General features: G+C 42.6%; 1 protein-coding gene across 1 annotated transcript in view; it reads left to right on the top strand.

The window, feature by feature from the left end:
• The window catches only part of LOC126188638 (homeobox protein OTX2-B-like), a 360,976-nt gene that overhangs the window by 176,247 nt on the left and 157,430 nt on the right, over positions 1 to 27,299 (top strand). Inside the window, exon 3 of the mRNA XM_049930239.1 lies at positions 15,690 to 15,859. Within this exon, the coding sequence (XP_049786196.1) occupies positions 15,690 to 15,859 (170 nt within the window). The remainder of the gene's footprint in view (positions 1 to 15,689; positions 15,860 to 27,299) is intronic.

Genomic DNA, 27,299 nt, shown 5'->3' with positions numbered 1-27,299 from the left:
CGGTGTATAAATGTAAATGAAGAAGTGGAACTCACACGGTCTAAAATAATACGGTATACTATATGTACTCAGCGAAGAATTCTGATCCGCGAAACATGGTGGGGAAAATATATTGGATGCGTTAGCCATTATCAATTGTGATTAACATATCCCACGTTCTTATTTTACTGCAACAAAGCTACATTTATTATTCTGTATCTATACTAATTTAAAATGTAAACAGAGAAAGCAGAATGTCAGAAAAAATAGTGCTATAGAATGATTTTAATCACTGCGAATTTGATTACATCAAGAATCTACAGTCATCACATACCAAATACTGTAAACTAAATATTCCACAATGAAAGTTAGGTTATCTTGTCGTTGTCTTTACTGTTGTTAATGATGGTGACTTTTTTTGGTGTCGTTAACAGGACATCAACTAGCTGATGAATTCTGCCGTTTCGTGAATATTTTCTTACGTGCGTCGGTTATTCCCAGAGTTTCTCTGTAGAATACCATTCTGAGTTCTATCACCCATCTTATAATAATATTTCTGAATTGTTGCATCCTATTTCGAAATTTTTAACGCTCGCTGCTATCATTCAGATACCACATTTGCAATCTTATATGCGTGCTATCCCTCATTTACGAGTAGATACTGATGGTTTAACGCTTTTCCAAAATTTTGCGGTACTGTTCGACTTGGGATAAATTCACAACTGTGTGTAAATTCTTTGGAACATTGGTAATCGCAGCTGCTGGACTCATCTGCTCGGACTACAGTGTTTCAGAAAGATTCATCCGATTTCTCAAGGTTATATTTTCTACATAAATGGAGAAAGAAGCTTAGGGTGACTTTTAATTTATGTATAGGACTGAAAAGTTTTTATTTCAAACAGAATAACCAGATTTTATAAGAATCTTTCACATGCAAACACATTATAATTCCTCCTTCTCTTGAACTGAATATTAAAGGTTGATTTTATCAGATTACTAGCTAGAAGAGAAAGCGGAATTATCTTAATGATGGGAGCGGAGACGGGAATCAGCGTAATCAGTGACAGTGATTGTTGGGTCGTTGCAAACAGGGTGATCCATGACCATGAAAATACATATCAGTAATTCAGTTTCAGTATTTGGTTTGCATTGCAGTTTTTTTTGAAAAAGTATCAGGCTTGTTAACATGAGTTTAGAGTAAGTGTGGGTTCTTTTATCGACCATGTGATGTGCATTCAAGACTGCAACAACGGCAGCTGATCAATACTATCGCCGTGTTAGTAATTTCCAGCTTAACTCGTCGCTCACCGTTAAATGAAGCTGCTAAAACATTCAAAAATCAAAGGAATAATGATATTTTTAATTAAAAACATTGTATCTTTCAAACAAATATTATTAGTCTAAGTAACACAAAGAAAATAAACCTGACCACCTCATGCTAGCAGTTCACACAGAGAAAGCCAACGAGAGAGTGATGCAGGAACTTGACCAAGACGTAGAAGTTGAATTTCAAAGAAAATCAGAACGAAATTTCTATAGCAGTCTACATATTTTAAAAATATTTTTCACGTTGTCTAAGAATTTGTCAGGCTTATAAGCTTTTTACACATTGTTCTATTATAACTTACATCCTTGAGGGTAGTGTTTATTTTTACATTTAGAATAAAAATTTAGGAGCGGCGGTGCCTTTCTCTCGACACAAATCACGCCTCGCAATTATAACTGTATTACTCCTGTTGAAATGGGGACCGCAAAATTCCTTTCGTCCCTGTGTTATCGCCATCTGGACAGGACTCACATTTGGTAATGTACGAGCGATCAAGTGAACTAATTGCACCAGGGAGACCCCACCTTCAACCACATAACTTGAAACTTCCATTGGCGCAAAGGTAAACTTTTAATGTCGATGTATTGGTTAAAACTCACCCGTTCGTCAAATCTGATGACTCTTTTTTCAGTCACCCTGTATTTTACGGTTTGTGCCAACTTAGTTTGACAACGAAGCACTCCTTACATGGCTCGCTAGGCAATTCCCTTTTCCAGCTGTTTCTCTCAGCGCAAACAGCTTGTAATTGTGAGGGAAGCCACAGCCTTCAGTGTTTTACGTTAGTTGCAATAATGATATTCAGTGGAAGGTGACGAACAAAAAAGATTTCACAAAGTTCTGTTTCAGTATACACTACTTTATTTGCAATGACACTATTGGTCTTCAGGTCACAGCACCAGTCCAGTCAGTGACCTGTAGTAAACTGTACAGTTTAACGAGAAACACGAACCACGAAATAACTCTGAATTAAAGAAAGAGCGTTTCGATTTAACGTCCGTCGATGATGTGATCGTTAGACATGTAGCACACGCTCACATAGGACAAGTATAAGGAAGGAAATCGGCGTAAGATTTCTTTAGGTACCATTGTGGGATTCGCGTCAATCGCTTTAGAGAAAAACTTAATTCTTCATTATGCATTTTTTAGAACTCCGAATAACTTTTTTGTATTTTTAATTATTCAAGGAAGGCAGGAAAAATGTTGAAAAATAATACTTTCTTAATTCTGGGAAAAAATTGTTTTGCGCATTTCATTTATGCAAAATTATATGAAACGTATCACACGCGATACTTTGCACTTACGCAAAACCATGCGAAACGTAATCATTAATAAACGCTTGTTAAGTATGAATACATAGTTTTAAAAATCGAATGAAGAACAGTTATGACAGAATGAATGGTACTATCGAAAAGCATATCTATAGAGGTCTAATATCTGTCAAAATAGGCCTTGTAGTTGTGGTCCCCTAGAATTTCTCTTCCAAGGCGCATCGTGTTTTCAAATGCTGCATGTGTCGTTCATTATCTGATCTGAATTTTGGAGTATTTGCTTGCCCACTGTAGATTTCGGTTTTGATGAAAAACTAATTTCTCCACACAGAACTAAAACTTTACATTCCCATCCATATGGTTTGTCTTTCATATACATCATGAGGTGACTTGCTTTGGTTGCATAAATTTTTCATCAAGTGACAAACACTCACTCATTGCATTTGAAAGTAATTTTTTATTCATATAGTGAATTATAGGCCTAATTTTGGACAATTTGTCATGATCTTGACTCTCAGGGTATGATCGCTTTGTATTGTCAGTGAAATGCAATGCAGTCTGTTTTACTAGCTCATTACCAATATCATCATTTGAGAGATCACGAACAGCAGTGGAAGGAGATAAGACCTAATTATACATGTGCCTATAAATATATAATTGTCATGAACATTGAGCATAAATGTGTTCTTTGGGTTTTCTGTAAAGATTAGCTTCATCTACAATTTTACCCATTTATTGGTCAATCAAAATATTTTTACATAGCTGCTATGGTGTAGACAATTCTGGCATTAAGTGTGGTAGTGTGGTATTTCCTATGAATCTAAAAAGGTCATTTACAAATAAAACTCTTCGTTTTTTCGAAATGACTCGATTTTTCTGTATCGTTGGGTGCTTTTCAGATGCTTATAGTACTGGTATATCAGCAACAAGTTCATTATCGTCATCCTCCACAAAATTATTTAAATGTTGTGTAGTCCCTACACTGGTTTCAGGTCTGCAGATAGCAGATCATTTACCACTTATAGCATGATTATCATCCAAATCTTCAAAATCTAACTCATCTTCAGCAGCAGGCGGATATTCTATATAACTCATCACTTTACGTCATCCATTTTAAAAATACGAGAATGACTCGATTATAACACCCGAACTAGCATGGAAAACTAGAAGAAAGCAGAATAAAGGCAATACTAATTTGCCATCGTTCGAGTGTGGGCAGGAGCATTACTACACACTATAGCTCATATCCAAACAAAATCGCTTCATGTTGTACATACGTATTTATTTGCAGAAATACAAGCTGAACTGAACAGTGTACTTCCCATTATTTTTTCTTTTTTTTTTAGGCTTACGTGTTCTTGCTTGTAACTACCAACGACGTCCATCAAAAGATAGCAATGCGTGCCAGATTGCTACACAGAGCGACATACATTGTTCGCGTCATAAGCTCAGTATCAAATTCTAGTGGCAGATTCTTTGCAGTTACCTTTATAAAACAACATTGTCCACCTTCAAGACTGTTTGCAGTGTTAAACTTCTAGAACAACGATGAAAAGAAAGTTGAAACTTTGGTTTGCACAACTCCAAATCAGTGCAGTGGAAGATTAAATCTAAATTGCTGGGCGTAGATTGAACCACTTAGATTCCGAATACGAATGTCGTGCTCAACCAATGGACCACCTCAATCGGATAAGTAAATCGGTATTTTTAACATATATAAGGGGAAAGCCACGTTCAGAGCAGAAAAAAATCGTCCCAGCGATGTCAAAAGTTAACCTTTCATCCGGTACACGTGTCGCGTGCGTATTCGCTCAAGTAACCAGAAGTAGGCTTCCAACATAAGCAATTTACGTGCCGATAATTATTTGTGGCTGGGTTTGTTATCTGCCGCAAACCGATAGCGGTAAGCAAAGTTTAGCGGGCACAGCCACCACCCCAGCTCTCCATCAAAGCAAAAGTAAATGCTATTTTCAATTTAATCGGTTTAATTGAAGAATGAATTTTTAATACGATCAGTAATTACTAATTTGGCCGCGCATTGCATATTTTACTAATGATGTGCAGATAATTTTAATTTATTAACGCTATTTTCAAATTACTGTTCGATTATTTAATGTGCAATTCATTATTTCCGGTTACCGAATATCGTTAAAATTCACGACTTTTAATTTATTTACCGAGTGCAGCGCGATGCAACCGCCATTTCGCTTTTCCGTGTCCTCGTGAAGCGGCGAAATTTCAGAGCGCGCGCAGACGGGAGCCAAGTCACGCCATGCGAATCGAACCAATCAATGCGATGCATGCATCGCCGGTTTAACAACTTGTTGGTTGGAACCTGTAATTGAAAATCATTTTGTCGCTCCCGAGCAGCTGTTATATTTCTGAATTCAAAGAAATATCTGAGGTTTATTATATGTTTATTACTCTTGTGGCGGCTTTTCCTCGCGCAGTGCCAGTTCTCTTTCAGGTGATTCTATATGAATATTAACTATAGTAAATGAAGAAATGGAACTCTTCGAATCAAAAAATTCATCCAATTTGCGTCTGTTTCTCAATAGTAGTGCTGGGCAAACGATACGCTCGAATGGCCTCGGGAGTTCCCGACACGCCGCAGTGCTCGAAACAATATCTAGCCTGTTCCAGTGATTACGTCACATTGGATTCACGCGGCGCTAGTGCAAGGGATGCGCAAGTAACTACGAACTACCACTACAACAATCTACGGCTCTACTTAAAATCTGACAATGCCGTGAAACTCAGAAGGAAGGAGCATTAAATCCACTCACTGTGCAAACTGCCGTTGTATTTAAACAAATCTACAATAGAGTTCTCATACAGTACCGTTATGCGTGCATATGCAGTATAAACATTTATCCTGATTTTTAAGTAAAGGTAACAGACTAAGACGAAAATGTAGTCATCCAAAAAAATTGCTTTACTGAACACAGTATAACGTTTTATTTTTTGTATGTCCATCCTTATTGACTGGAGGTCTTGGGGGCCATGGCCGTTCAGTATTGTAATAAAGTAAACGCCTGCAGCCGTCCATATGATCTTATTTCTTATGTGGCCACTAGTTTCGACGCTTCAATGCACCACATATATGGATCGTGATAACCTCTTCAGCATCAATTACGGCCTGAAGATGGCGCAATAAAGCGCCGAAACTGGTAGGTGCATAATAAATAAGATCATAAGGACGGCTGTAGGCGTTTCATTTTCTTACAATGTTGTATTTGGTTATGACAGAATGATGATTTACCAAGTGGGTTGCAAAATAACATTTCAGTCGCTGTTCACATATTACAATAGAAAGCAAAAACGTTACCAGATTTTATCAGATTAAAAACAAGTTGGGTACATTCAGATGAAACAAGGACGAAAATTAATCAATAATTAAATCCCAAACAGATGAAATATATCGCGGTAAATATACTGTAACTGCTATCGTGAGAATAAATTAAAATGACGAGATTAGTCTTGGAGAAAGTTATATCAGACGTCACTAGAACGCAGGATGAGCGAAAGATCGAGAACTGGACAGGATCATGATTACAGTCTCATATTTATCTAGTAAATGCTGTTGTTGCATATGCCCTACACCATATAAGACAATTTAGTCAGTGCTTCGCAGTTATTTTTATTACTAAAATTCCATAGTGCATTAAAAACGCGAACACAAGTTGTAGACATAGTACCAACAACAGTCACTAGGTCGCGAGCCAATCGGAAGATCGAACAGAACCCGAGAATTCCCGAACTGTGACGTAAACTTTTCGAAATGAGTAGAGTCGCGCTCAAACGCAGCGCTACTTAACAGGTATGAAGCTTTTTGTTGTCAATAGATAGCACGTAACAGAGACAATACTTGAGAACGTAGTTTATCACGCTGATGTTTTTGGGTAAATGCTTCACACTTTTCTTGCGTGTCAGATTTGTGTGCAGTCTCAAACTTTCGACGACTTCCTCCATTCGACGACTTCCTCCATCATCGCCGTCAGCAGTTATTTGCAGCCCATGTGGTACTCTGTCATAGTCCGTGATTTATAATTGTATATCATGGAGACGTCATGAAGTCACGGAACTTCCATATGCCACCAGAGATAACGCCTGTGTCCCTTTTGAAGAATATTGATAAATAATGTTAATTTCGTTAGATGCTGGAAGAAGAGGGTGATACCTTAATCTTGAAAGACAGCGGTGGTGATACCACTCTGCTAAAAGGGAGAAACTGTAGATGAATAAAACTACCAAATGCTTCCTACAGACTCTACGAAATAATTATTAACAACAAAATGAGAAAAATAATTGACGCTCTCCTAATATGTAGAAACAAAATAGTTTTAGAAAGGAACGGTCTTACAGTGTCAGCGCTACTAATGAGCTCTAGTTAATGGAAAAAGGACGAGATTGCAACCTAGAGACTCATATCGCATACATAGATTGTGAAATCGATGGAGTCAACAGAAGCAAGCTTTGAAACATCATGGAAAATCGAAGACGTACGAGACATTTAATGTAAGTAATGAAGAGTTTGCACCAGTACACAGAAATTGTATTAAATGAAGGGAAAGAGAACACAGGACCAATAAAGATCAACAGAAGAATCCGAAAGGCTGTAGGCGTTCACCTACTATATTCAGTATGTTGTTAGACAGTGGAAACGGGGAGCTAAACAAGACGTCAGATTAATACAGTATAGAGACAGATACATGTAAGTACTCTGCGCTTCGTCAATGACCAATTAATCATTCAGAAGGCAGAAAATGACCTCCAGGTAACAATACATCGCCGGAACCAAATACGTAAAGAGTTACAATTCATTTAAATTAAAAAGAAAGCTAAAGTAATGGCCTTCACAGGGAAATTTCCAGTAAGCTGCAAAACAGTTGTGCACAAAGCAGTTGTCTCATTTTCAGCTATTTGTCTGTTATATTAGCTACGAATATGAAAACATCACTAATAAATTAGTATGTTTTTGTAATATTGGCAAAACTACGAAAAATTCTTAGACATATCTGCGGGACTGTTCTGCGAGACGGAACGTGGGTCAGACGACCTGCAAAGGAACTCTACGAACACACAGACAAAATCACTAATGAATTCAGGAAAAGACGCCACCAGTTCTCTGGACACGTACATAGAAAGGATGGAAACAGAATCACCAAAAAAAAGTTTAACATCGTTAATCCTAGCAAATTAAAGACCTGTTGGGTTAAAGAAATAGACCTGCAACAATGGAAAATTTCAGAAGAAGAAATTGAGGAAGGAAAACAATTCAGAAGTGAAATCGAAAACAAGAAATTACAACAGTTCTCGACGAAAGAAATAACAGGGAAAAAATAGACAGACGAAAGGATGAAAATCCACAGTGAATTAATGAAAATGTTTTCAGAGGAAAAGAAAAGAAAAAGGAAACAAGAAAATGAAGCTGTCATTGGCTAAAATTCACACGCTTTCCTGACGGTGTATGACACACTGTGCAGAACATGGAGGGACCAGAAACGGAATGATACGAAGCTAAGATTTTCAAAGTAATGGCAACTCCTATTCTAATATGTGGAAGCTCAGAAAGACAACAGATTAATACAGTCAGCTGAAATGAAATTTTTACGGAAGGTTAAAAGATGTAGCGTCAGAGTTCAAAGATAAAACAGTATGATAAGGTAAGAACTTATATGTTCTATATATATCAGAAAACAGAGGAAGAATACGTACATTACAACATAACAACTGAATAGGGAAAAACAGATTAGGTAAACAAGTGTTATATACTACTATATAAAGACAAGTCGCTGTTTAATGTTGTTAACCAAAAATCTCTAAAAGTTCTGCGCTGATTTTCTTCAAATTTTTAAACGATACTCTAATATCTACACCTATACAAAGGGGAAAGGTTATTAGCAAACAATCTCGAAAAAAAAATCTCGACCCGTTCACTGCAATTGTTTACACGATACTCCAATAAACCAAACGTTCGACGGACATGGGCTATATTGTTTTTTAATATATGTGGCATATAAATATGCATGTAAAATTATACTATATAAATTCAAGTTTTTGTTTAATGCTGTTACCAAAAATCTCGAAACGTCTTGATCGATATACTTAAAATTTTTACACGATGCTCTAATAAACGTTCGGACGACGTAGACTATATATTTTTAATATATATGCTCTGTAAATATATATAACGACATATAAAGAAGATTGATTGTCAGCAAAAATCTTGAAACGTTACTAATCGATGTACTTCAAGTTTTTGCACTATACTTTAATTAAATTTCGGTCGGTATATAAATATCTATGTACTGTATAAAAGGGAAACGTTGTAACGAAATATCTCGAAAAGTTCTTGGCCTATTTAATTGATTTTTTACACAGTACTCTAATAAATAAGACAAAGTGTTTCTTAGATGTATATTCTTTGTCATTAAATAATTTTAAACAAAAATTGTGGACGCAACTACGTGCTGTTTCGTCTTCTTCTTAGCAGTCGGCATCCACAGAGAGCAGGGAAGTTGTATTTATGGTTCATTGGCTTATGATTAGAATATTACTATGGAATTTGAATCGTCCGAAACTTTGTAATCCTAGACGTTTGTAGATTAAAACTATGCGAAATACTGTCAGTGAAGCTATTATTCTCGCAGATCCAGCAGCAGGAGAGGTCTCTCATTTAGTCTGTATACCAGTGATCCCAACCGTGTTATCCATTCATTTTAAGAGACTTGAGTTCCGAATCAAGGGGTCTTTGGCATTAAAAATAAGCAAGGCTCAAGATTAAAGAGACGGGTATGAGGAGAAAGAAAGGGGGAGGAAATGAGTATAGAGAGAGGTAAGGAGGAAATAAAGAGAGAGAGGTTGGAGGAGTTGGAGAGGGATATGAGGCAGGAGTAGATGGACTGAGAGAGAGGAGAGAAGGTGATGGACAAAGAGAGGGAGGGGGAGAGGGAGGAAGAGTAGATGGACAAAGAGGGGCGGGAAGAGGAGTTGGACGAAGAGAGAAGGGAGAAGCAGACTAATACCCATACAAATTTAGCAACTGCGAATCATTGCCGGGTTCGCTAGTCTGTTGTAAACCAATAGGACAGATATTGAGACTGAGGAATAGATGTCTTCATTGAAGGCAGAACGGATTGGAAATATACTCCATCAAATGAAGAAGAAGAACATTTCGCATACACAGAGGAAGCTGGCGCGGCGAGGAGAGGTACCGAGCAGACTGTATGACGACTGCAGCGGCGATGTTTTGCTCGCAGTAGGCGATTGTCAGTGGGCGCCTGGGGGTGTGAGGAATGCAGCTGTCGGCACAAAGCTGGCCAATTACGGGGCGTAATCGCGCGTGAGCCCGCTGCCGCCTGTTTTCCAAACACACCGCCGCCACAAGCCAGGTACGACCATTGTGCTCCGCCGCCCATTGTGAAGCCGCGATACTTGCCGACCCTTCAGCAGTCAACCCACCAGCAGCTTCCGGATGGTCCCTGGCTATCGCTCTCCCCAAAAGCCTGTCTACTGAAACCTAGTCTGCTCTGTTCGTTCCTGAGATCCAGATGGCAGTAGATTGCGGGGCTCAGGTTGACATTGGGTGTTCTGATTTCCAGGAAGCCTTCGATACACTTTCGAACTGTTGGTAGTAAACATAAACAGTGATGAGTTCAAAATGGTTCAAATGGCTCTGAGCACTATGGGACTTAACTTCTGAGGTCATGAGTCCCCTAGAACTTAGAACTACTTAAAACTAACAAACCTAAGGACATCACACACAACCATGCCCGAGGCAGGATTCGAACCTGCGACCGTAGCTGTCGCGCGGTTCCAGACTGTAGCGCCTAGAACCGCTCGGATACTCTGGCCGGTAACAATTATGCGCTAAAACTTTATGACCATTGCCCACCGCAAAGATGAAAGCTGCACGGTGGCGCTGCGGGCACGCGACATGTCGAGGAAAGTAGATAAGCGGAACAGAGACAAGTGGCGAAACATTCTGGCGATGATATGGGTCTCAATCCACTTACATTTGTGACTTCGACAAAATGCAGGTTGATATGGTCCAGCGATACTGGTGCTTGGTGTGCTATTTTCGTGAGCATCTACAGAATGTGATTGAAGGATGATGAAACCACGAGTTGGTGACAGGGTTTCGGACGTCCACGCCTCATTAGAGAACGTTGAGGTCAGAGATTTACCCGATCTCTGAAGGAGGATAGTTGGCGCTCTGTGAGCGATCCGACTACAGTGATCGTGTAGACACAAGTTTTCGGAGCACACCATTCAGCGCACATTGTCGAACAAGGGGCTCTGCAACAGACGACCACTTTGTGTTGCCATATCGATCCAACGAGACTGTCAATTATGACCGCAGTGGGCACGGTGTAATCGTGGTTCAACCTTCGATCAGTGGAACGTGTCTCCTGGTCGGATGAAACACATATCGTGTTGCTTCAGGTCGATAGTTTTGTGTGGATACACCGTCATCGATGCGAATGCTGTTCGAAACACGCAGTACGTTATAGACTCAGACCGGCGGTGGCAGTAATATGGGACATTCACTTGGTCATCCACGAGACCTGTGGTGCTAATCGAAGACACTATGATAGCTGTGGACCACCTGCTCCTCTTCATGCTAGATGTCTTTCCCGACGGCGAAGACGTCTTTCAGCAGTATACCTGTCTGTATCATGAGGACAGAATAGTGCCACAATTGTTTGAGGAGCATGATAGTGGACTCGCGTTGACGTCTTGGTCACGAACTTCGCCTTACCTCAATCCGATGGAACACGTTTGTGACCCTGTACGGCGCCAGCTTCGCGCCCACAAAACCACCGGCCCGTAATTTACGAGAATTGTCCCTTGACATCTGGTGCCACATGCCTCCGTAAAAATACCAAGGACTTGTCGAAACCGTTCCATGCAGAATCTTTGCCGCATTCAGCTCCAAAGGTGGATTAACGTAGTGTTCTGACTCATCAATAGACACTGCTTGACAAAAAAGTGAAGTACCTATGACGGGGGGAGGGAACGAAATGAAACTAAACGCGTTGAGAGGGTATGTGATATTATTCTGACAAAGACCTTTCCAGTATGAGCCCACTTGTCGGTCTGATGTTGCACAACCTCTGGCCTGGATGCTTACACTGATTCCGTTGGGAAGCAGTTTCATCTTCTCCAGATACAAACTGCTGCACAAATTTTGTAACTTATCTTTGATATTCTGGATAGTGGCACTAGGATGTAGTTGTCGTTCGACCTGGACTCACACATCTTCTATCGGGAACAGACCGGGGGATCTTGTTGGTCACGGGAGTACTTCATCACGCGGACGGTTCATAGAGAGACGTTCCATGTGCGGACGACCATTGTCCTGTTGAAAAATGGCACCACGATACAGTTGGATGATAGGTAACGTACGAGGACACAGGGCGTCCGTGACATACTGTTGTGCAGAGTTTCGTTAATCGCAACTAGCCGAGACCTGAAATCATATGACCAGAAATCATACCCAATGACTACCTATACCTTGACGCCTGGAGTAGCACCACGTTTTCCTTCGAAACACTGAAAGAAGGGGACGTCTCCCCTGGTCGCTGCCATACTCGCTGACGATGTTCACCTGGGGTAATACAGCAGGTCGCTCCTGATGTAACTTCGCCTTCTCATTCCACTGTGAACAGCTTCCATGTGGCTCTTGTATTAACCGTGCCGGCGTCTTTATTTTATGCAGCCATGCTAGGTAAACAGACGTGGCACAAGTTATGACAGAGTTTGACTAAAAGAAGAGGACACATCCTGAGGGAACAATGTAATGCAGGGAAGAGTGGGGATTAAAATTGTAGAACGACGCCAAGGAATGACCGCGGTAGATATATTCATGACGATTTAGGCTGCAATAGTTATGCAGAGATGAAACGACTTGCGTAGGTTGAAACAGCATATACAGCTGCCACAAATCAGTCTGAGTATTGAAGAGGGGCGATGTACAACACCTCAGGTCCTTATAATAACACAAGCATTTTGCGTCAGTAGGCAAACGATGTGCACACAAGTATGTACGCACACACACGTACACACATCTTACCAAAAATAATTAATACTACATTTTAGAATATTGGCACTGTAACTGGTGCCACATGCCTCCGTAAAAATACCAAGGACTTGTCGAAACCGTGCCATGCAGAATCGTCACTGGAAAAAGTGTCCTAGTTTAGATGTTTGGATGGCGTTATTCTTTGGCGCTTGCTGCACAGAAAAGCTATAGAGGTAGATGATTTGCAGTTGCGTGTCTCCTTTTGTTGTTACACCTCATAACATGTAAGTCTATTGCACAGCAGAGACCGCAAGGCACACACGACAGCAGATCAAAAGTACCTGCTGGCTGAATTGAACCTCCTGAAGTGGATATTTAGAAGGCAGTCACATAGTTGCTGCGCTATGTTTCTTAAAGGGAACAGATACAACACGGCATACCCAGTCAATCTGTGAAGTAAACTCGTCACTGTGATACCTGACATTTTGTCAGCATGAAGGTACAATGACAGATATTCCATTTTTAATAGATGAGGATGTAATTCTTATCTTGGAGGAATATTTGAAATATGATTGAATTACTACCCTAGCATTGCAGCCAAAATCCTGAACACGCGCTATTGTAGTGACGATCGACGTAGAAGTAAGCTGTTGGTGGAAGAAGTTCGTTAGCATGACGCGTGCATGAGTTGTAGAAGTTGTGACTTAATGTTTCTTACCAATATACTTTGAATCAGTGTGCACTCTGAAACGTTCCTTCGTTCTCGGAACTTCCTCGGCGTCACGATTAAGTCCTCTCGCGGCCGGGACCACAGTTCACGTACTCATAACAATGTGCGGTGCTTGAGACAAATTATACGACTTGTTGCCCCGCAGGTTTACTGGGAAACGTTTGCTGGAGACCGCAGATTGATCCTGAGCGCTGCCACGCTATTCAGCCAGTATAAGTAAGGACACCAGCTTCACTCTGATGCGCGACACAGATTTACGATTGTTACTATCCTTTCACCGCTAATTCTTGTTCTTGTTCTTCTTCTTCCCCTTATGTTTATTTCGTCTACTGCGGAGTCTGCTTTGTCAGTATTTGGCAAATTTTATTATTTAACTTTGTGGCCGGATGCCCTTCTTGGGTCACAGTCACCAAGCTAAGATGAAGGAGGAAATTTGTGGGCTCCACTTGTCTCTGAAGTGTAAACTTTGTCCTGTGTGTTATCGTATTTTAACTGTTTTCGTGACGTTTCCTCTGAGGTGGAAATTTGAGGACAAGGAGCGCGGGAAACCACCTAAAAAAAAAAATACTCAGGCTGTCAGATCCACAGTCGTTAATCTGCGACGCGAGTTCGATCCCTGTCTGGTTTACCGCTCTGCCTCGCACTCTGTCTTGCTGCGCGTGAGGTTAATCTGGAAGAAAGATTTAGGAGAGAATCTGAGCTGCCGTCTTAGATTGGCTGAAGATGATGGTGTCGTTTACCATCTAGCGAAAAAGTGCCGATTGGCTGTAAACAAGAAAAAGTAAATGCTTATCCATTACGGATATTTTAGAACCATCACTGTATCTTGAATGTAAATAAGTTATACAAAACTGCAACTTGTCACTTTTTTGAATAATTATGTTTTATTCCATGAACCGGTATGCTAGCAATAATGATGTAGCTTCCTGAAACCAACTGAATATGAACCCGAAAAGGTTGGAAAACCGGTTCATGGAATAAAAATGATTCAAATGGCTCTGCGCACTATGGTACTTAACGTCTGAGGTCATCAGTCCCCTAGAACGTAGAACTACTTTAACCTAACTAACCTAAGGACATCATACACATCCATGCCCGAGGCAGGATTCGAACCTCCGACCGTAGCGGTGGCGCGGTTCCAGGCTGAAGCACCTAGAACCGCTCGGTGACCCCGGCAGGAGGTTGATGGAATAAAACATAATTATTCAAAAAGTGACTGGTTGCAGTTTTGTATAACTTATTTACACTAAACAAATTGCTTGTCGATTGAATTAAATACCTAGGGATTCAGTTGCGAACAACTTAAAAATTGAAGCCATCACATGGTAAATGTAACTTCTAGGGAAGACGAACCAAAGACTGCGTCTTATTGGCGGATCGCACTGAAGACGCAATAAATCTACTATAGAGACTGCCTAAACTACGCTTGTCCGTCCTCTTCCGGGTGTTGGTATGCGGTATAGGATCCAGGTAGAATTGATGGAGGACGTCCAAAGAGTTCAGAAAGGGTATATCGTTTCTTTTTATTGTTATTATTATCACGAAATAGGCTTGAAAATGTGAAGGACATGAGAAACGACTTGATATTCCAATAATTAAAACAAAGGCATTTTTAGTGGCGTCGAGATTTTTTCACAGAATTTCAGTCGCCAACTTTCTGCTCCGAATGCCAAAATATTCTCTTGACTACCACATGGGGAGAAATCACCGTCATAATAAAATATGAGGAATCGGGACTCAGACGGGATGTTCGTTTTTCCCACCTACTGTTTAAGGGACTAAATGACAAGAAATAGTCTTAAAGTGGTACTATGAACCCTCAGACAAACACTTAAGTGTGAACTGCAGAGTAGTCATGCAGATGTAAAAGTGGAATAGCCTAAGGATAAGCCGTCGAGCGTTGCCATGAATGATAAGTTGCAGCCTCAGAATAGTTTGGAGTAATGGCATGTGGTTAATGGTTGTTGACCCCGCTGATGTTATTCGAGAGTAGTAGACTTCGTGCTGGCATCAAGTTTCTCCTTCTCCCTGCCTTTCATCCCACATTCTTCCAAAGCAATACAGCCTCAACACTACACTGCCCAGGAACTCATCAGAAACATCCAAACGGTACAGATCCACAGCTGAAGTACGTAAAAAACAATGGAGGAAATCAACGGCAAACCTTCTCCATTAAGACCTTGTGTATGAGTGCAACATGTGATCCCCGCGTTCAGTCCGTAACACTAAATCGCTGAGCTCAGGAATGACTTACACTAATGCAGCAGGCTGTCTCTAATCAGACGGCGACGGCGCAGACGCGAGATGGAGTCTAGCGAGATGATCGCGACGGCGCGCGTGTGGCGTGGTGTGTTGCAGGTGCAACCCGGATGGCGACCTGGCGTTCCCGCCGTTCAGCAGCCCCTGCGGCTCGGGCTCGAGCGCCACCAGCATGGCCTACCTCAAGAGCTCGCCCTACTCCGTCAATGGCATCGGCCTGCCCATGCCCTCCATGGACTCGCTGCATTCCAGCATGGGCTACCCCTCCGGTACGTATCCGAAAGCGAGCCCTTCAGCACATCTTGTTTTCATCTCACAGTTTGCATGCTTTCCGTTTTATCTGCTTGTCTTAATTGAAATTTTTCAGTTTTCCTGGTGAGGAAAGTCTACGGTTTCGAAATATAATCACGTGCATCGGTTACGCTGTCATTGAGAAATCAAGAGCATGGTTAGATGAACTGGTAGTCGCTGCAAGATCTGAGACGTTGGGAAAATATTTCTGCATCTATAGGAATTTTGTAGCTCTTCAACAACAGTATCATTTATCCACTGTGTGTCCTGCAGTGAACATAGTCTACTGTATTATTTTATCTCTCTCCCATTCTATTTGGTAATGCTACTCTTCTGCATATGGCTGAATCTCTTGGTTTTACCGTCATCGTAAGACGCATTGCGGAGTAAGTGATATATCAGCTGTCACGTATGGCAGTGAACCCTGCGTAATCCACAGCGTCTTTGCTGTAGCGTTCCCCTCTCGAGTTCCTTGAGCATTTCTGTATCGGTCAACTCTTCCTTCAGTCTTCTCTCTCTCTCTCTCTCTTCTTCATGGATGAGTTACTAATCTGTTCCCAAGAATTTCAGTCAGGTATCTGACTTCCTCGCAAGCAGATTTTTTAGCACAATTCACTTTAAACCACTTTGTTCATGAGACCCAGAAAATATTAGATACAGGCTCCCAGGTAGATGCCATTTTCCTGGACTTCCGGAAGGCGTTCGATACAGTTCCGCACTGTCGTCTGATAAACAAAGTAAGAGCCTGCGGAATATCAGACCATCTGTCTGACTGGATTGAAGAGTTTTTACCAAACAGAACACAGCATGTTGTTCTCAATGGAGAGACGTCTAAAGACGTTAAAGTAATTTTTGTCGTGCCACAGGGGACTGTTATGGGACCATTGCTTTTCGCAATATATATAAATGACCTAGTAGATAGTGTCGGAAGTTCCATGCGGCTTTTCGCGGATGATGCTGTAGTATACAGAGAAGTTGCAGCATTAGAAAATTGCAGCGAAATGCAGGAAGATCTGCAGCGGATAGGCACTTGGTGCAGGGAGTGGCAACTGACCCTTAACACAGACAAATGTAATGTATTGCGAATACATAGAAAGAAGGATCCTTTATTGTATGATTATATGACAGCGGAACAAACACTGGTAGTAGTTACTTCTGTAAAATGTCTGGGAGTATGCGTGCGGAACGATTTGAAATGGAATGATCATATAAAATTTATTGTTGAGATTCATTGGGAGAGTCCTTAGAAAATGTAGTCCATCAACAAAGGAGGTGGCTTACAAAACACTCGTTCGACGTATACTTGAGTATTCCTCATCAGTGTGGGATCCGTACCAGGTCGTGTTGACATAGGAAATAGAGAAGATCCAAAGAAGAGCGGCGCGTTTCGTCACAGGGTTATTTGGTAAGCGTGATAGCGTCACGGAGATGTTTAGCAAACTCAAGTGGCAGACTGCAAGAGAGGCGCTCTGCATCGCGGTGTAGCTTGCTGTCCAGGTTTCGAGAGGGTGCGTTTCTGGATGAGGTATCGAATGTATTGCTTCCCCATACTTTTACCTCCCGAGATCACGAATGTAAAATTTGAGAGATTCGTGCGCGCACGAAGTCTTTCCGGCAGTCGTTCTTCCCGCGAACCATACGCGACTCGCGACTGGAACAGGACAGGGAGGTAATGACAGTGGCACGTAAAGTGCCCTCCGCCACACACCGTTGAGTGGCTTGCGGAGTATAAATGTAGATGTAGATGTAGATGAACTGATATCACTAGACATTAATTGGTTGGAAGTGATGCCAGATATTACTCGTCGGTACAGTCAAATAATATCACATTTGTTCTTTTATCTTCTTTAAGCATATGATGTAACATTTCACTTTTAGGGGTCAAGGGTCAATTGAATCTTTGTACCAACTACTGATCATCTTCCGATATTCCTACATTTCGCCTTGTGTGTAAATGCTGTCATGTTCTCCATCAACAGTACGGCTTTCGAAGAAATTTCGATCGATGCACTAGATTACGCGTGTTCCGTTTCCTTCTAAATGGCTTTGGAGGCTACACGTACTACTGATTGAGAGAGTGTGTAGTACAGTTAGGGAGCCCGCCCGGTTGGCCGTGCGGGAAGGAGCGCCTGGTCCCCGGCACGAATCCTCCCGGCGGATTTGTGTCGAGGTCCGGTGAACCGGCCCGTCTGTGGATGGTTTTTAGGCGGTTTGGCATCTGCCTCGGCGAATGCGGGCTGGTTCCCCTTATTCCGCCTCAGTTACACTATGTCGGCGATTGCTGCGCAAACAAGTTCTCCACGTACGCGTACACCACCATTACTCCAACACGCAAACATAGGGGTTACACTCGTCTGGTGTGAGACGTTCCCTGGGGGCTCACCGGGGGCCGAACCGCACAGTAACCCAGGGTTCGGTGTGGGGCGGCGGAGGGGTGAAGTGGACTGCGGTAGTCGTCGTGGGGTTGTGGACCACTGCGGCTGCGGCGGGGACGGAGCCTCTCCGTCGTTTCTAGGTCCCCGGTTAACGTACAATGCAATACAGTTAGGGAGCATAAATAGTAGAACAGGTGATTCGAGATTCGATTCTCAACAGAGCTCTTCTCGTATGTTTTGTTAGGCTATCCCGATGATTATCCACGTTACTCCGGCAACGTGGCGTATCACCTCTTCGTAGCTCTTTCGACTTTGTAGGTTACAGAAGTCCACGTTAGCACAGGGTGGTTAGAAACAGTGTGAAAAGCTTGTAAGGTTGTTGCAGGGTGTATAGTACTGAGAAATAATCGATAAGGAAAGAATTCGATACGTTGCGCCGTTTTCTAGTTAGTTAGCATTAAAGTCAACGAATCCGGCCGTTGCGCGCGCTAACTGATGCCTCCCGCTGTGGGTGGTGTCATCAAACCTGTTCTTTGTTTGGTTTCCTAAAACCGAACAAGAGAACAATATAAAAATTGGACACGGAATGGTAGTAAGGATCGCGCCCGAACCGAAGGCTGAGCAGTCTGATGGGGCTACCACCTAAGCTACGAGAACAACTGACACTAATTGTATCTGTCTGGCCACTTGAATTTGCGATCGCAACGGCCTGATTGGCTAACTTCAACGCTAATTAACTCGGAAACGACGCAACGTATCGAATGTTTTTCTCAACAGTTATTTCTCAGCGCAGCCTACCCTGCAACAACCTTACAAGCTTTTCGGATTGGTTTCTGACCACCCTCTATACCAACGTTGGTTCTTCCACCATTACAGTAATATGCCTCAGTGAAGTCGGGTTGTCGCTCACCGTCAGCCATCCTGCTCTTAGTTGCAGACGCCGCCCTGCCGTCGCTGTGTTCCACTCCCACAACTCGCGCATCTGCAACGCCCCACACAGAGAGCTCACGTCTTACCAGGCTGAAACCCATTTTCCTTGTTCACATGTTTTTTATTCAGCCTGTATTGTGATAAAGTCCCAGGAAGAGGAGGATGAACTTTAAACTCGATTTCTTACGTGCTATTATACGAGGATAAGTCAAATGAAAACCTAAAAATTGTAATGACAAATCGAAATTTTGCCCCGTTATCCTGTAAGTTGGTAAGCGTGCTATAAACAGCGTGCAGAATGGCCTGTAAGTGGCAGCATAGTGCAGATGCACACATACCGTCGCAGTATCAGTATAAAAATGGCCGCCCCACTTGCGACTTGCACCAGAGATGCACAGCGTTCTGTTATTCGGTTTTTGCGTAGTTAAGGTGTGAAACCTATCGAAATTCATCGACGAATGAAGGTTCAGTACGGTGATGCATGTTTGTCACAGCAGCAAGTCTACGAATGGAGTAGGAAGTTCGCAAATGGTGTGACTTCAGAGGAAGATGCTCTTCGTCCAGGGAGCGACGGCAGCTCACTCCTGAAATGAGAGAACGACGTTTTGATGCTTGTGAAGAACTACTTCGGCGCTATGAACGAGAAGGTGATGGCTTCCTTCCAAGAATCGTTATTAAGGACGAAACCTGGGTTCACTTCCACCAACCGGAAACGAAGAGAGCGAGCAAGGAATGGCGCCATTCCTCATCACCAAAACCAAAGAAGTTTCGAATAGAACCATCAGCAGGGAAGGCTATGTTGACTCTCTTTTGGGACGAAAAAGGCGTCATTTTGGAGCATTATATGCCTAGAAGGACCTTTGTCACCAGTGCATCATACACAGATCTTGTCCATTATAATTATCCGGGCTGTTATGCCGTGGTCGGTTGATGAATGCTGTGGTGATTCCCAACGTTTCGTCTCCGACTGCGGGAGACATCTTCAAGGGGGTCCGTAGCTTGATGGAAGGTCCAACACACACACTGGCTCGCTACTGTGTGTGTGTTGGACCTTCCATCAAGCTACGGACCCCCTTGAAGATGTCTCCCGCAGTCGGAGACGAAACGTTGGGAATCACCACAGCATTCATCAACCGACCACGGCATAACAGCCCGGATAATTATAATGGACATGATATTTCCGGCCGTGAAAATTTACATTTTAGTATACACAGATCTCCTAAAAAATCATCTGTGACCTGCAATCAAACCGTCGTGGATTGCTGTCAGCAGGTGTCCTTTTGCAACATGACTATGCAAGGCCATCGCCGAGCGGTTCTAGGCGCTACAGTCTGGAACCGCGAGACCGCTCCGGTCGCAGGTTCGAATCCAGCCTCGGGCATGGATGTGTGTGATGTTCTTAGGTTAGCTAGGTTTAAGTAGTTTTAAGTTCTAGGAGACTGATGACCTCAGAAGTTAAGTCCCATAGTGCCCAGAGTCATTTGAACCATTTTTGCAAGGCCCCACTCTGCCCGAATAACCGTTGCAATAATCACTGGTCTGCATATTGAGTGTCTTCCTCATCCACCATAAAAAATGTTCAAATGTGTGTGAAATCTTATGGGACTTTAACGTAAATTATCCTAAGGACAAACACACACACATCCATGCCCGGAAGAGGACTCGAACCTCCGCCTGGACCAGCCGCACAGTCCATGACTGCAGCGCCTGAGACCGCTCTGCTAATCCCGCGCGGCTCATCCACCATACTCACCAGACTTTGCCCCAAGTGACTTCCATATGTTTGGACCACGCACAGACGCAATGGGAGGAAAGAAGCTCCGTTCTGATGAAGAAGTACGCCACGCGGTGCATGGGTGGTTGCGCGGACTACCAAAATAATTTTTTTTTCTAAAGGAATTTATGCACTTGTAAGCGCTGGAGAACTTGCATTGAGCGTGGGGGAGATTATGTTGAAAACTGATACGGCTTTGCACCATTTCTGCACTATAAATAATATTTAAAAAGATATTTTTCATTTGACTCGCCCTCGTATAACCCATCTGGAAGCAATGCACCGCAATGCAGTGCTTGGCTTAGTGGGTTGGCAGAATTTAGTGTGCTCCCTGCGTGCCTGGCACCTTGATAGTTAAATATTTTCCACATTGGCAGCGGATGCACTGATCCCTCTATGGATGGAGCTCAAGGTCATCTGTCATTAATACTAGTGTCTCTAGGGTCCACAGAAATGTTCCAGCGTCCCGGAATGACTCTAACTATGCTCGATACGTGCGAATGCATTGGAGTTACGCTCTTGTCTTCATATCGTGTATTTCATAGTCCTCTGTCGTCCGTCGCAAAACACGTCGTCTTTGCCACTTCCCGTCGACGTTTCTTCTAAATGCTGTCTTGAGGTAGCTAAACGCAGTCGACAGGCTGTTTTGGTCTGATTAGGTGCGTGGCAAACGGTCTAAATTAAGCAAGGAAATTTTCACAGTATGAGCTGTAATTACAACGGGAGATACCCAAATACAAATTATATCACTGTATAAGTTTTCAGTATACAATGTACTATAGGATAATGCCAACTTTTCGTCTGACTTAGAGGTCCAGAAAAGAGAAATCTTCGTCTTATTCCAATTGCATGGTACATTTTACGCTAGCATGGAGAAAATTTAGAGTAAAAAAATCTTTTCTTTATTTTACGTGACGAAAGTGTTTGGGAAACGATAGATTTATCTGGGTAGCAGAGAGTATGGAGAATGTATACAGAAGCATCTTTATCCACAGCCAAGCCACTGCACAGTGCATGGTGTCAATGATGTTCTGTCCTATACCAATACCGTGTTGACAGATACACTGTTTGTGTGCATATTTACGCGTCTTAATCTATCTCTTTCTACTCTCGTGATCCCTACACGAGATACACGATGGTGTCAGCAGAATGGTCAGACAGTCTATCCTGAATACAAGCTCTCTAAATGTACCCAAAAAGATTTCGCGGCATCTATTGTTTCACTTCCAGAGTGTCTTATGAAAGTTCCCCGATCATTTACATTACATTTTGATAGAGCCTATAATGCTCTGTTACTATAGTATCAGTTGCTTCCCTGATAAAATCAAATCAAAATCAAATAAATAGTAGCAGTGCATCTACGAATTCGTTCAATGTTGTTGTCACGCCTATTCCGCAACGGCTTTGAATCCTGGACGATATCGTAGAGTTGGTCGCTTCAGGATCTTGCAGGCGATTCCCTTTACAGACTCACCGCACTTCCCTAGAACCCTTCCCACCTATCTATGTCTTCTATTCGTCTTCCTTGATATTGATTTTATGAGTTCGTCCGATTTCATATAGTTTCTTAATATGACCCCTAATCTTGTAATCGGATACCATCCGGTACTTACTCTTTGTTAGAGGCATCATATCCCATTTATTTGGATTAGAGAGAGCTTGCAATCGTTAAGTCAATGGAAAATTATCTCCAAATCTTTCTGCATTTACTTAACATCGTCCAGTGACAGCATCTTCAGCGAACGATCTGATTGTGATCTTGAGCGTATCTGGTAAGTCTTTTAATTATACAGAAAACGTCAGAGGTCCTATTACGCTCCCTGTAGCTCATTAGCTCTTACTTTCGTTCGTGAAGAACATTCACTGCCTTGTATGATGTACTGGGTTCCGTTAGCCAAAAGCAGAACACGGGAAACATATTTACAACGCAGTTTAGAGAGGACAATAAACAAGAAGGTCGCAATCAGGAATATAATTTTCACTTGATAACAGCCACGCAGTCTAAATTGGAGTATTCGGTTTTAAAAATAAATATACTTTACCACCAGACTACCAGACCCACCCATGAAGTATAAAGGAAAAATTTTATCGTCCAGCACTCATAAACCAGAAGTGATTTCTGGCAAGAATATGTATTATCGTATCATATTTTCCCGAATTCGAACTTCACTGCCAGCCACTCGGAGCGCTACTGTCGGTCTCCGTTTCCATATCGTAACTTGGGTCTTGCATCTCTGATTTTTTGGTGTTCTGTGGTAGCCACTGTCATTGGCCGCTACCCTTTCCCTGCCGATAGCACTTTTACAATGTGCTCCCTCGTAGCAAGACATTAGGAACCTTTTCTGCAACAGTCGTCATGGGGAAATTTCTCTGTGGCACAGGCAGCTCCAAACGGCCCCGGTTTTGCAGGATTAGGGAAAATCCTGCCGATCTTCTTCAGACCGAACAAAAGACCTCTTCTTCCGGCCGCCGGAAACTTCCCGAGGAGACCAAACCGAAACAGAGCTACAACACCTGGGAGTTTTGGAAATGATATGTAATAACTGTATGTTCAGAAATGGGCATAGGAAACTTCGAAACCCCGTCGAATAACACGTGAAACTTCCTGTGCGACTCTTTATCACGGAGATGGAAAGCTGTACCTCTGTTTATTTGGGTTTGGTTAGAGTCTCCATTTGAAAAAGTACTTCTTCGATGTACTTAACAGTCAGATACAACAGCTCGCTCGACGAAAGATCCATATCCGTAGACAGTGAAGTCACACCAATATTCAAGAAACGCAATAGGAGAAATCCACTAAATTACAGGCCCATATCAGTAACGCCGGTATGCAGCAGGATTTGGGAACGTATATTGTGCTCGAACATAATGAATTAACTCAAAAAGAACGTTCTATTGACACATAGTCAACATGGGTTTAGAAAGCACCGTTTCTTGTGAAACGCAACTAGCTCTTTACTCACACGAAGTACTGAGTGCTATCGACAAGAGATTTCAAATTGATTCCGTATTTCTACAATAGGTTTTCAGAAGGCTTTTCACACCGTACCTCATAAGCGACTTGTAATCGCATTGCATGGTAATGAAATATCGTGTGTTATACGACTGGATTCGTGATTTCCTGTCAGAGGGGTCACAGTTTGTAGTAACTGACGAAAAGTCATTGCATAAATCAGAAGTGATTTCTGGCTTTCCCCAAAGTAGTGTTATCAGCCCTCTGCTGTTCATTATCTATTGAAACGATTTAGGAAAGAATCAAACATCCGTCTTAGGTTGTTTGCAGATGATGTTGTCGTTTATCGTCTAATAAATCAAAACCAATTAGAAATTGAATTAGGTGAGATACCTGTATGGTGCAAAAATTGGCAATTGACCCTAAATAATGAAAAGTGTGAGGTCGTCCACAAGGATGCTAAAAGGAATCTCTTAAACGTCGGTTACGCAATAAATCAATTAAATCTAAAGGCCGTAAATTCAACTTAATACCTAGGAATTACAATTACGAACAACTTAAATAGGGAAGAACACATATAAAATTTTGTGGGAAGGCGACCCACAAACTGCGTTTATCCGGCAGCACTCTTAGACGATGCAACAAATCTACTGAAGAGACTGCCTACACTGCGCTTGTATGTCTTCTTTTGAAGTACTGCAGCGTGGTGTGGTATCCTTACCAGATAGGATTAAAGGAGTACATCGAGACAGTTCAAAGAAGGGCATCACGTTTTGTACCATCGAGAAGTAGGGGTGAGAGAGTCAAGGACACGAGACAGGAATTTGATGGAAATCATTAAAACAAAGCCGTTTTCCGTTCCGATGGGAATTTCTCGCGAAATTTCAATCACTAATTTTCTTTCCGAATGTGAAAATATTTTGTTAACGCCGACTTACATAATGAGAAACGATCAACATAATAGCATATCCGACGATCTGAGCTATATTTTTACATATCTTCACATATAGGACTTACTTATCTCAAGTAAGAACGCAAAGAAGCATACTCATTTCTCGATCTCTAAGTCGCTCGTCATGTGCTAGTGGTGTTCAAATAAAGCCACAGCATTTGAAAGTGTTTCAGAGTACTTCCTTCATTCTCAAATTAGTTATGGCTTCATCTTTAACAACACCTATATTGACTTTACACTAACTTAAATCCAGTCCCCTTTCCCATAAGCAGTGCCGGCCGTTGTGACCGAGAGGTTCTAGGCGCTTCAGTCGGGAACCGCGCTGCTGCCGCAGTCGCAGGTTCGAATCCTGCCCCGGGCATGGATGTGTGTGATGTACTTAGGTTAGTTCGGCTTAAGTAGTTCTAAGTTCTAGGGGACTGATGACCTCAGCAGTTAAGTCCCATAGTGCTCAGAGCCATTTTTGATCAACATAATAAAATGAGGGAAATCAGAGCTCGCACGGAAAGATATGTGTGTTCGTTTCTTCCGCGCGCTGTTCGAGAGTGGAGTACTAGAGAACTAGTGTGAGGATGGTTCTATGAACCCCTGCCAAGCACTTAGTCTGATTTGAAAAGTAGCCACGTAGATGTAAATGTAGATGTACTTCAGAGCGTACTTTCATAGTTCTTGAGATCTTTTTTGTAAGACAATTAAGAATCTCAAGAAGATAAGGAAAGTGATAAATTTTGAACCGAGGTGCCAACACCGTTCCAAATCGATAGAATTAGTTCTTAAAATAGGTTTACGTAGCGAAACCTGTCCCTCAAATACCCCTTCTCCGTTGATGGAGCTACCAGGTGGAAAGCAAATACATGCAATGGATGTGGGAAAGGTGGAGTGGGGGGGGGGGGGGGAGTGTCCAGCAAGTCAGCCAGAGCCGCAACAAGTGAACGCAAGGCAAACAGCGGGGTGTTTGATCGGCGGCCGGCGCCCCTTGTCCGGAGGCGTGACGCGTCTGCCAATCACTGGCCGCCTACAGGCCTGGGGCATTCCGTGCATTCCCCGGGGCCTCGTTCGCACCCTCCGCTGCAACGCTCGCTTACTTCATTAGCTTGCGGTCTGCGAGCCTCGCGCCAAACGCCACCCACTAGCTGTGGGGAGACCCTTGTATGTCCTAACAATTCAACAGGCAAATGTGCTTCCCTAATTAACGTTCGCTGGTGGTACAACAAACAAACCCATTAGTTCCACTAACTATTCGAAGCCATAGAAAGGTAATTTCGTCCCATGTAGCCTCTGGACATCGCACTAGATCCTACTTTACACACGTGTAGGTTGTTACACTGATTAATAAAGTGAAGCAATGGGGTGTAGAATAGTGTCCAAATTAATTGCGACAAGCTCATACACTACTGACAATTAAAATTGTTACACCAAAAAGAAATGCAGATGATAAACGGCTATTCATTGCACAAATATATTATTCTAGAACTGACATGTGATTACATTTTGTCCGCAGCTCGAAGTCGTGCGGTAGCGATCTCGCTTCCCACGCCCGGGTTCCCGGGTTCGATTCCCGGCGGGGTCAGGGATTTTCTCTGCCTCGTGATGACTGGGTGTTGAGTTCTGTCCTTAGGTTAGTTGGTTTTAAGTAGTTCTAAGTTCTAGGGGACTGATGACCATAGCTGTTAAGTCCCATAGTGCTCAGAGCCATTTGAACCATTTGATTACATTTTCACGCAATTTGGGTGCGTAGATCCTGAGAAATCAGTACCCAGAACAACCACATCTGGTCGTAATAACGGCCTTGATACGTCTGGGAATTGAGTCAAACAGAGCTTAGATGGCGTGTACAGGTACAGCTGCCCATGTGATTACATTTTCACGCAATTTGAGTGCGTAGATCCTGAGAAATCAGTACCCAGAACAACCACATCTGGTCGTATTAACGGCCTTGATACGTCTGGGAATTGAGTCAAACAGAGCTTGGATGGCGTGTACAGGTACAGCTGCCCATGCAGCTCCAACACGATACCACAGTTCATCAAGAGTACTGACTGGCGTATTGTGATGAGCCACTTGCTCGGTCACCATTGACCCGAGGTTTTCCATTGGTGAGAGATCTGGAGAATGTGCTGGCCAGGGCACCAGTCGAACAATTTCTGTATCCAGAAAGGCCCGTACAGGACCTGCAACATGCGGTCGTGCGTTATCCTGCTGAAATGTAGGGTTTTGCAGGGATCGAATGAAGGGTAGCCCCACGGGTCGTAACACATCTGAAATGTAATGTCCATTGTTCAAAGTGCCGTCAATGCGAACAAGAGGTGACCGAGACGTGTAACCAATGGCACCCCATACCATCACGCTGGGTGATACGCCAGTATGGCGATGACGAATACACGCTTCCAATGTGCGTTCACCACGATGTCGCCAAACACGGATGCGACCATCA

Source organism: Schistocerca cancellata, chromosome 5 (assembly GCF_023864275.1).
Source record: "Schistocerca cancellata isolate TAMUIC-IGC-003103 chromosome 5, iqSchCanc2.1, whole genome shotgun sequence".
NCBI classification, from domain to species: domain Eukaryota; kingdom Metazoa; phylum Arthropoda; class Insecta; order Orthoptera; family Acrididae; genus Schistocerca; species Schistocerca cancellata.
The sequence above is the reverse complement of the archived record's forward strand: the minus strand, read 5'-3'. Positions and strand labels throughout refer to the sequence as shown.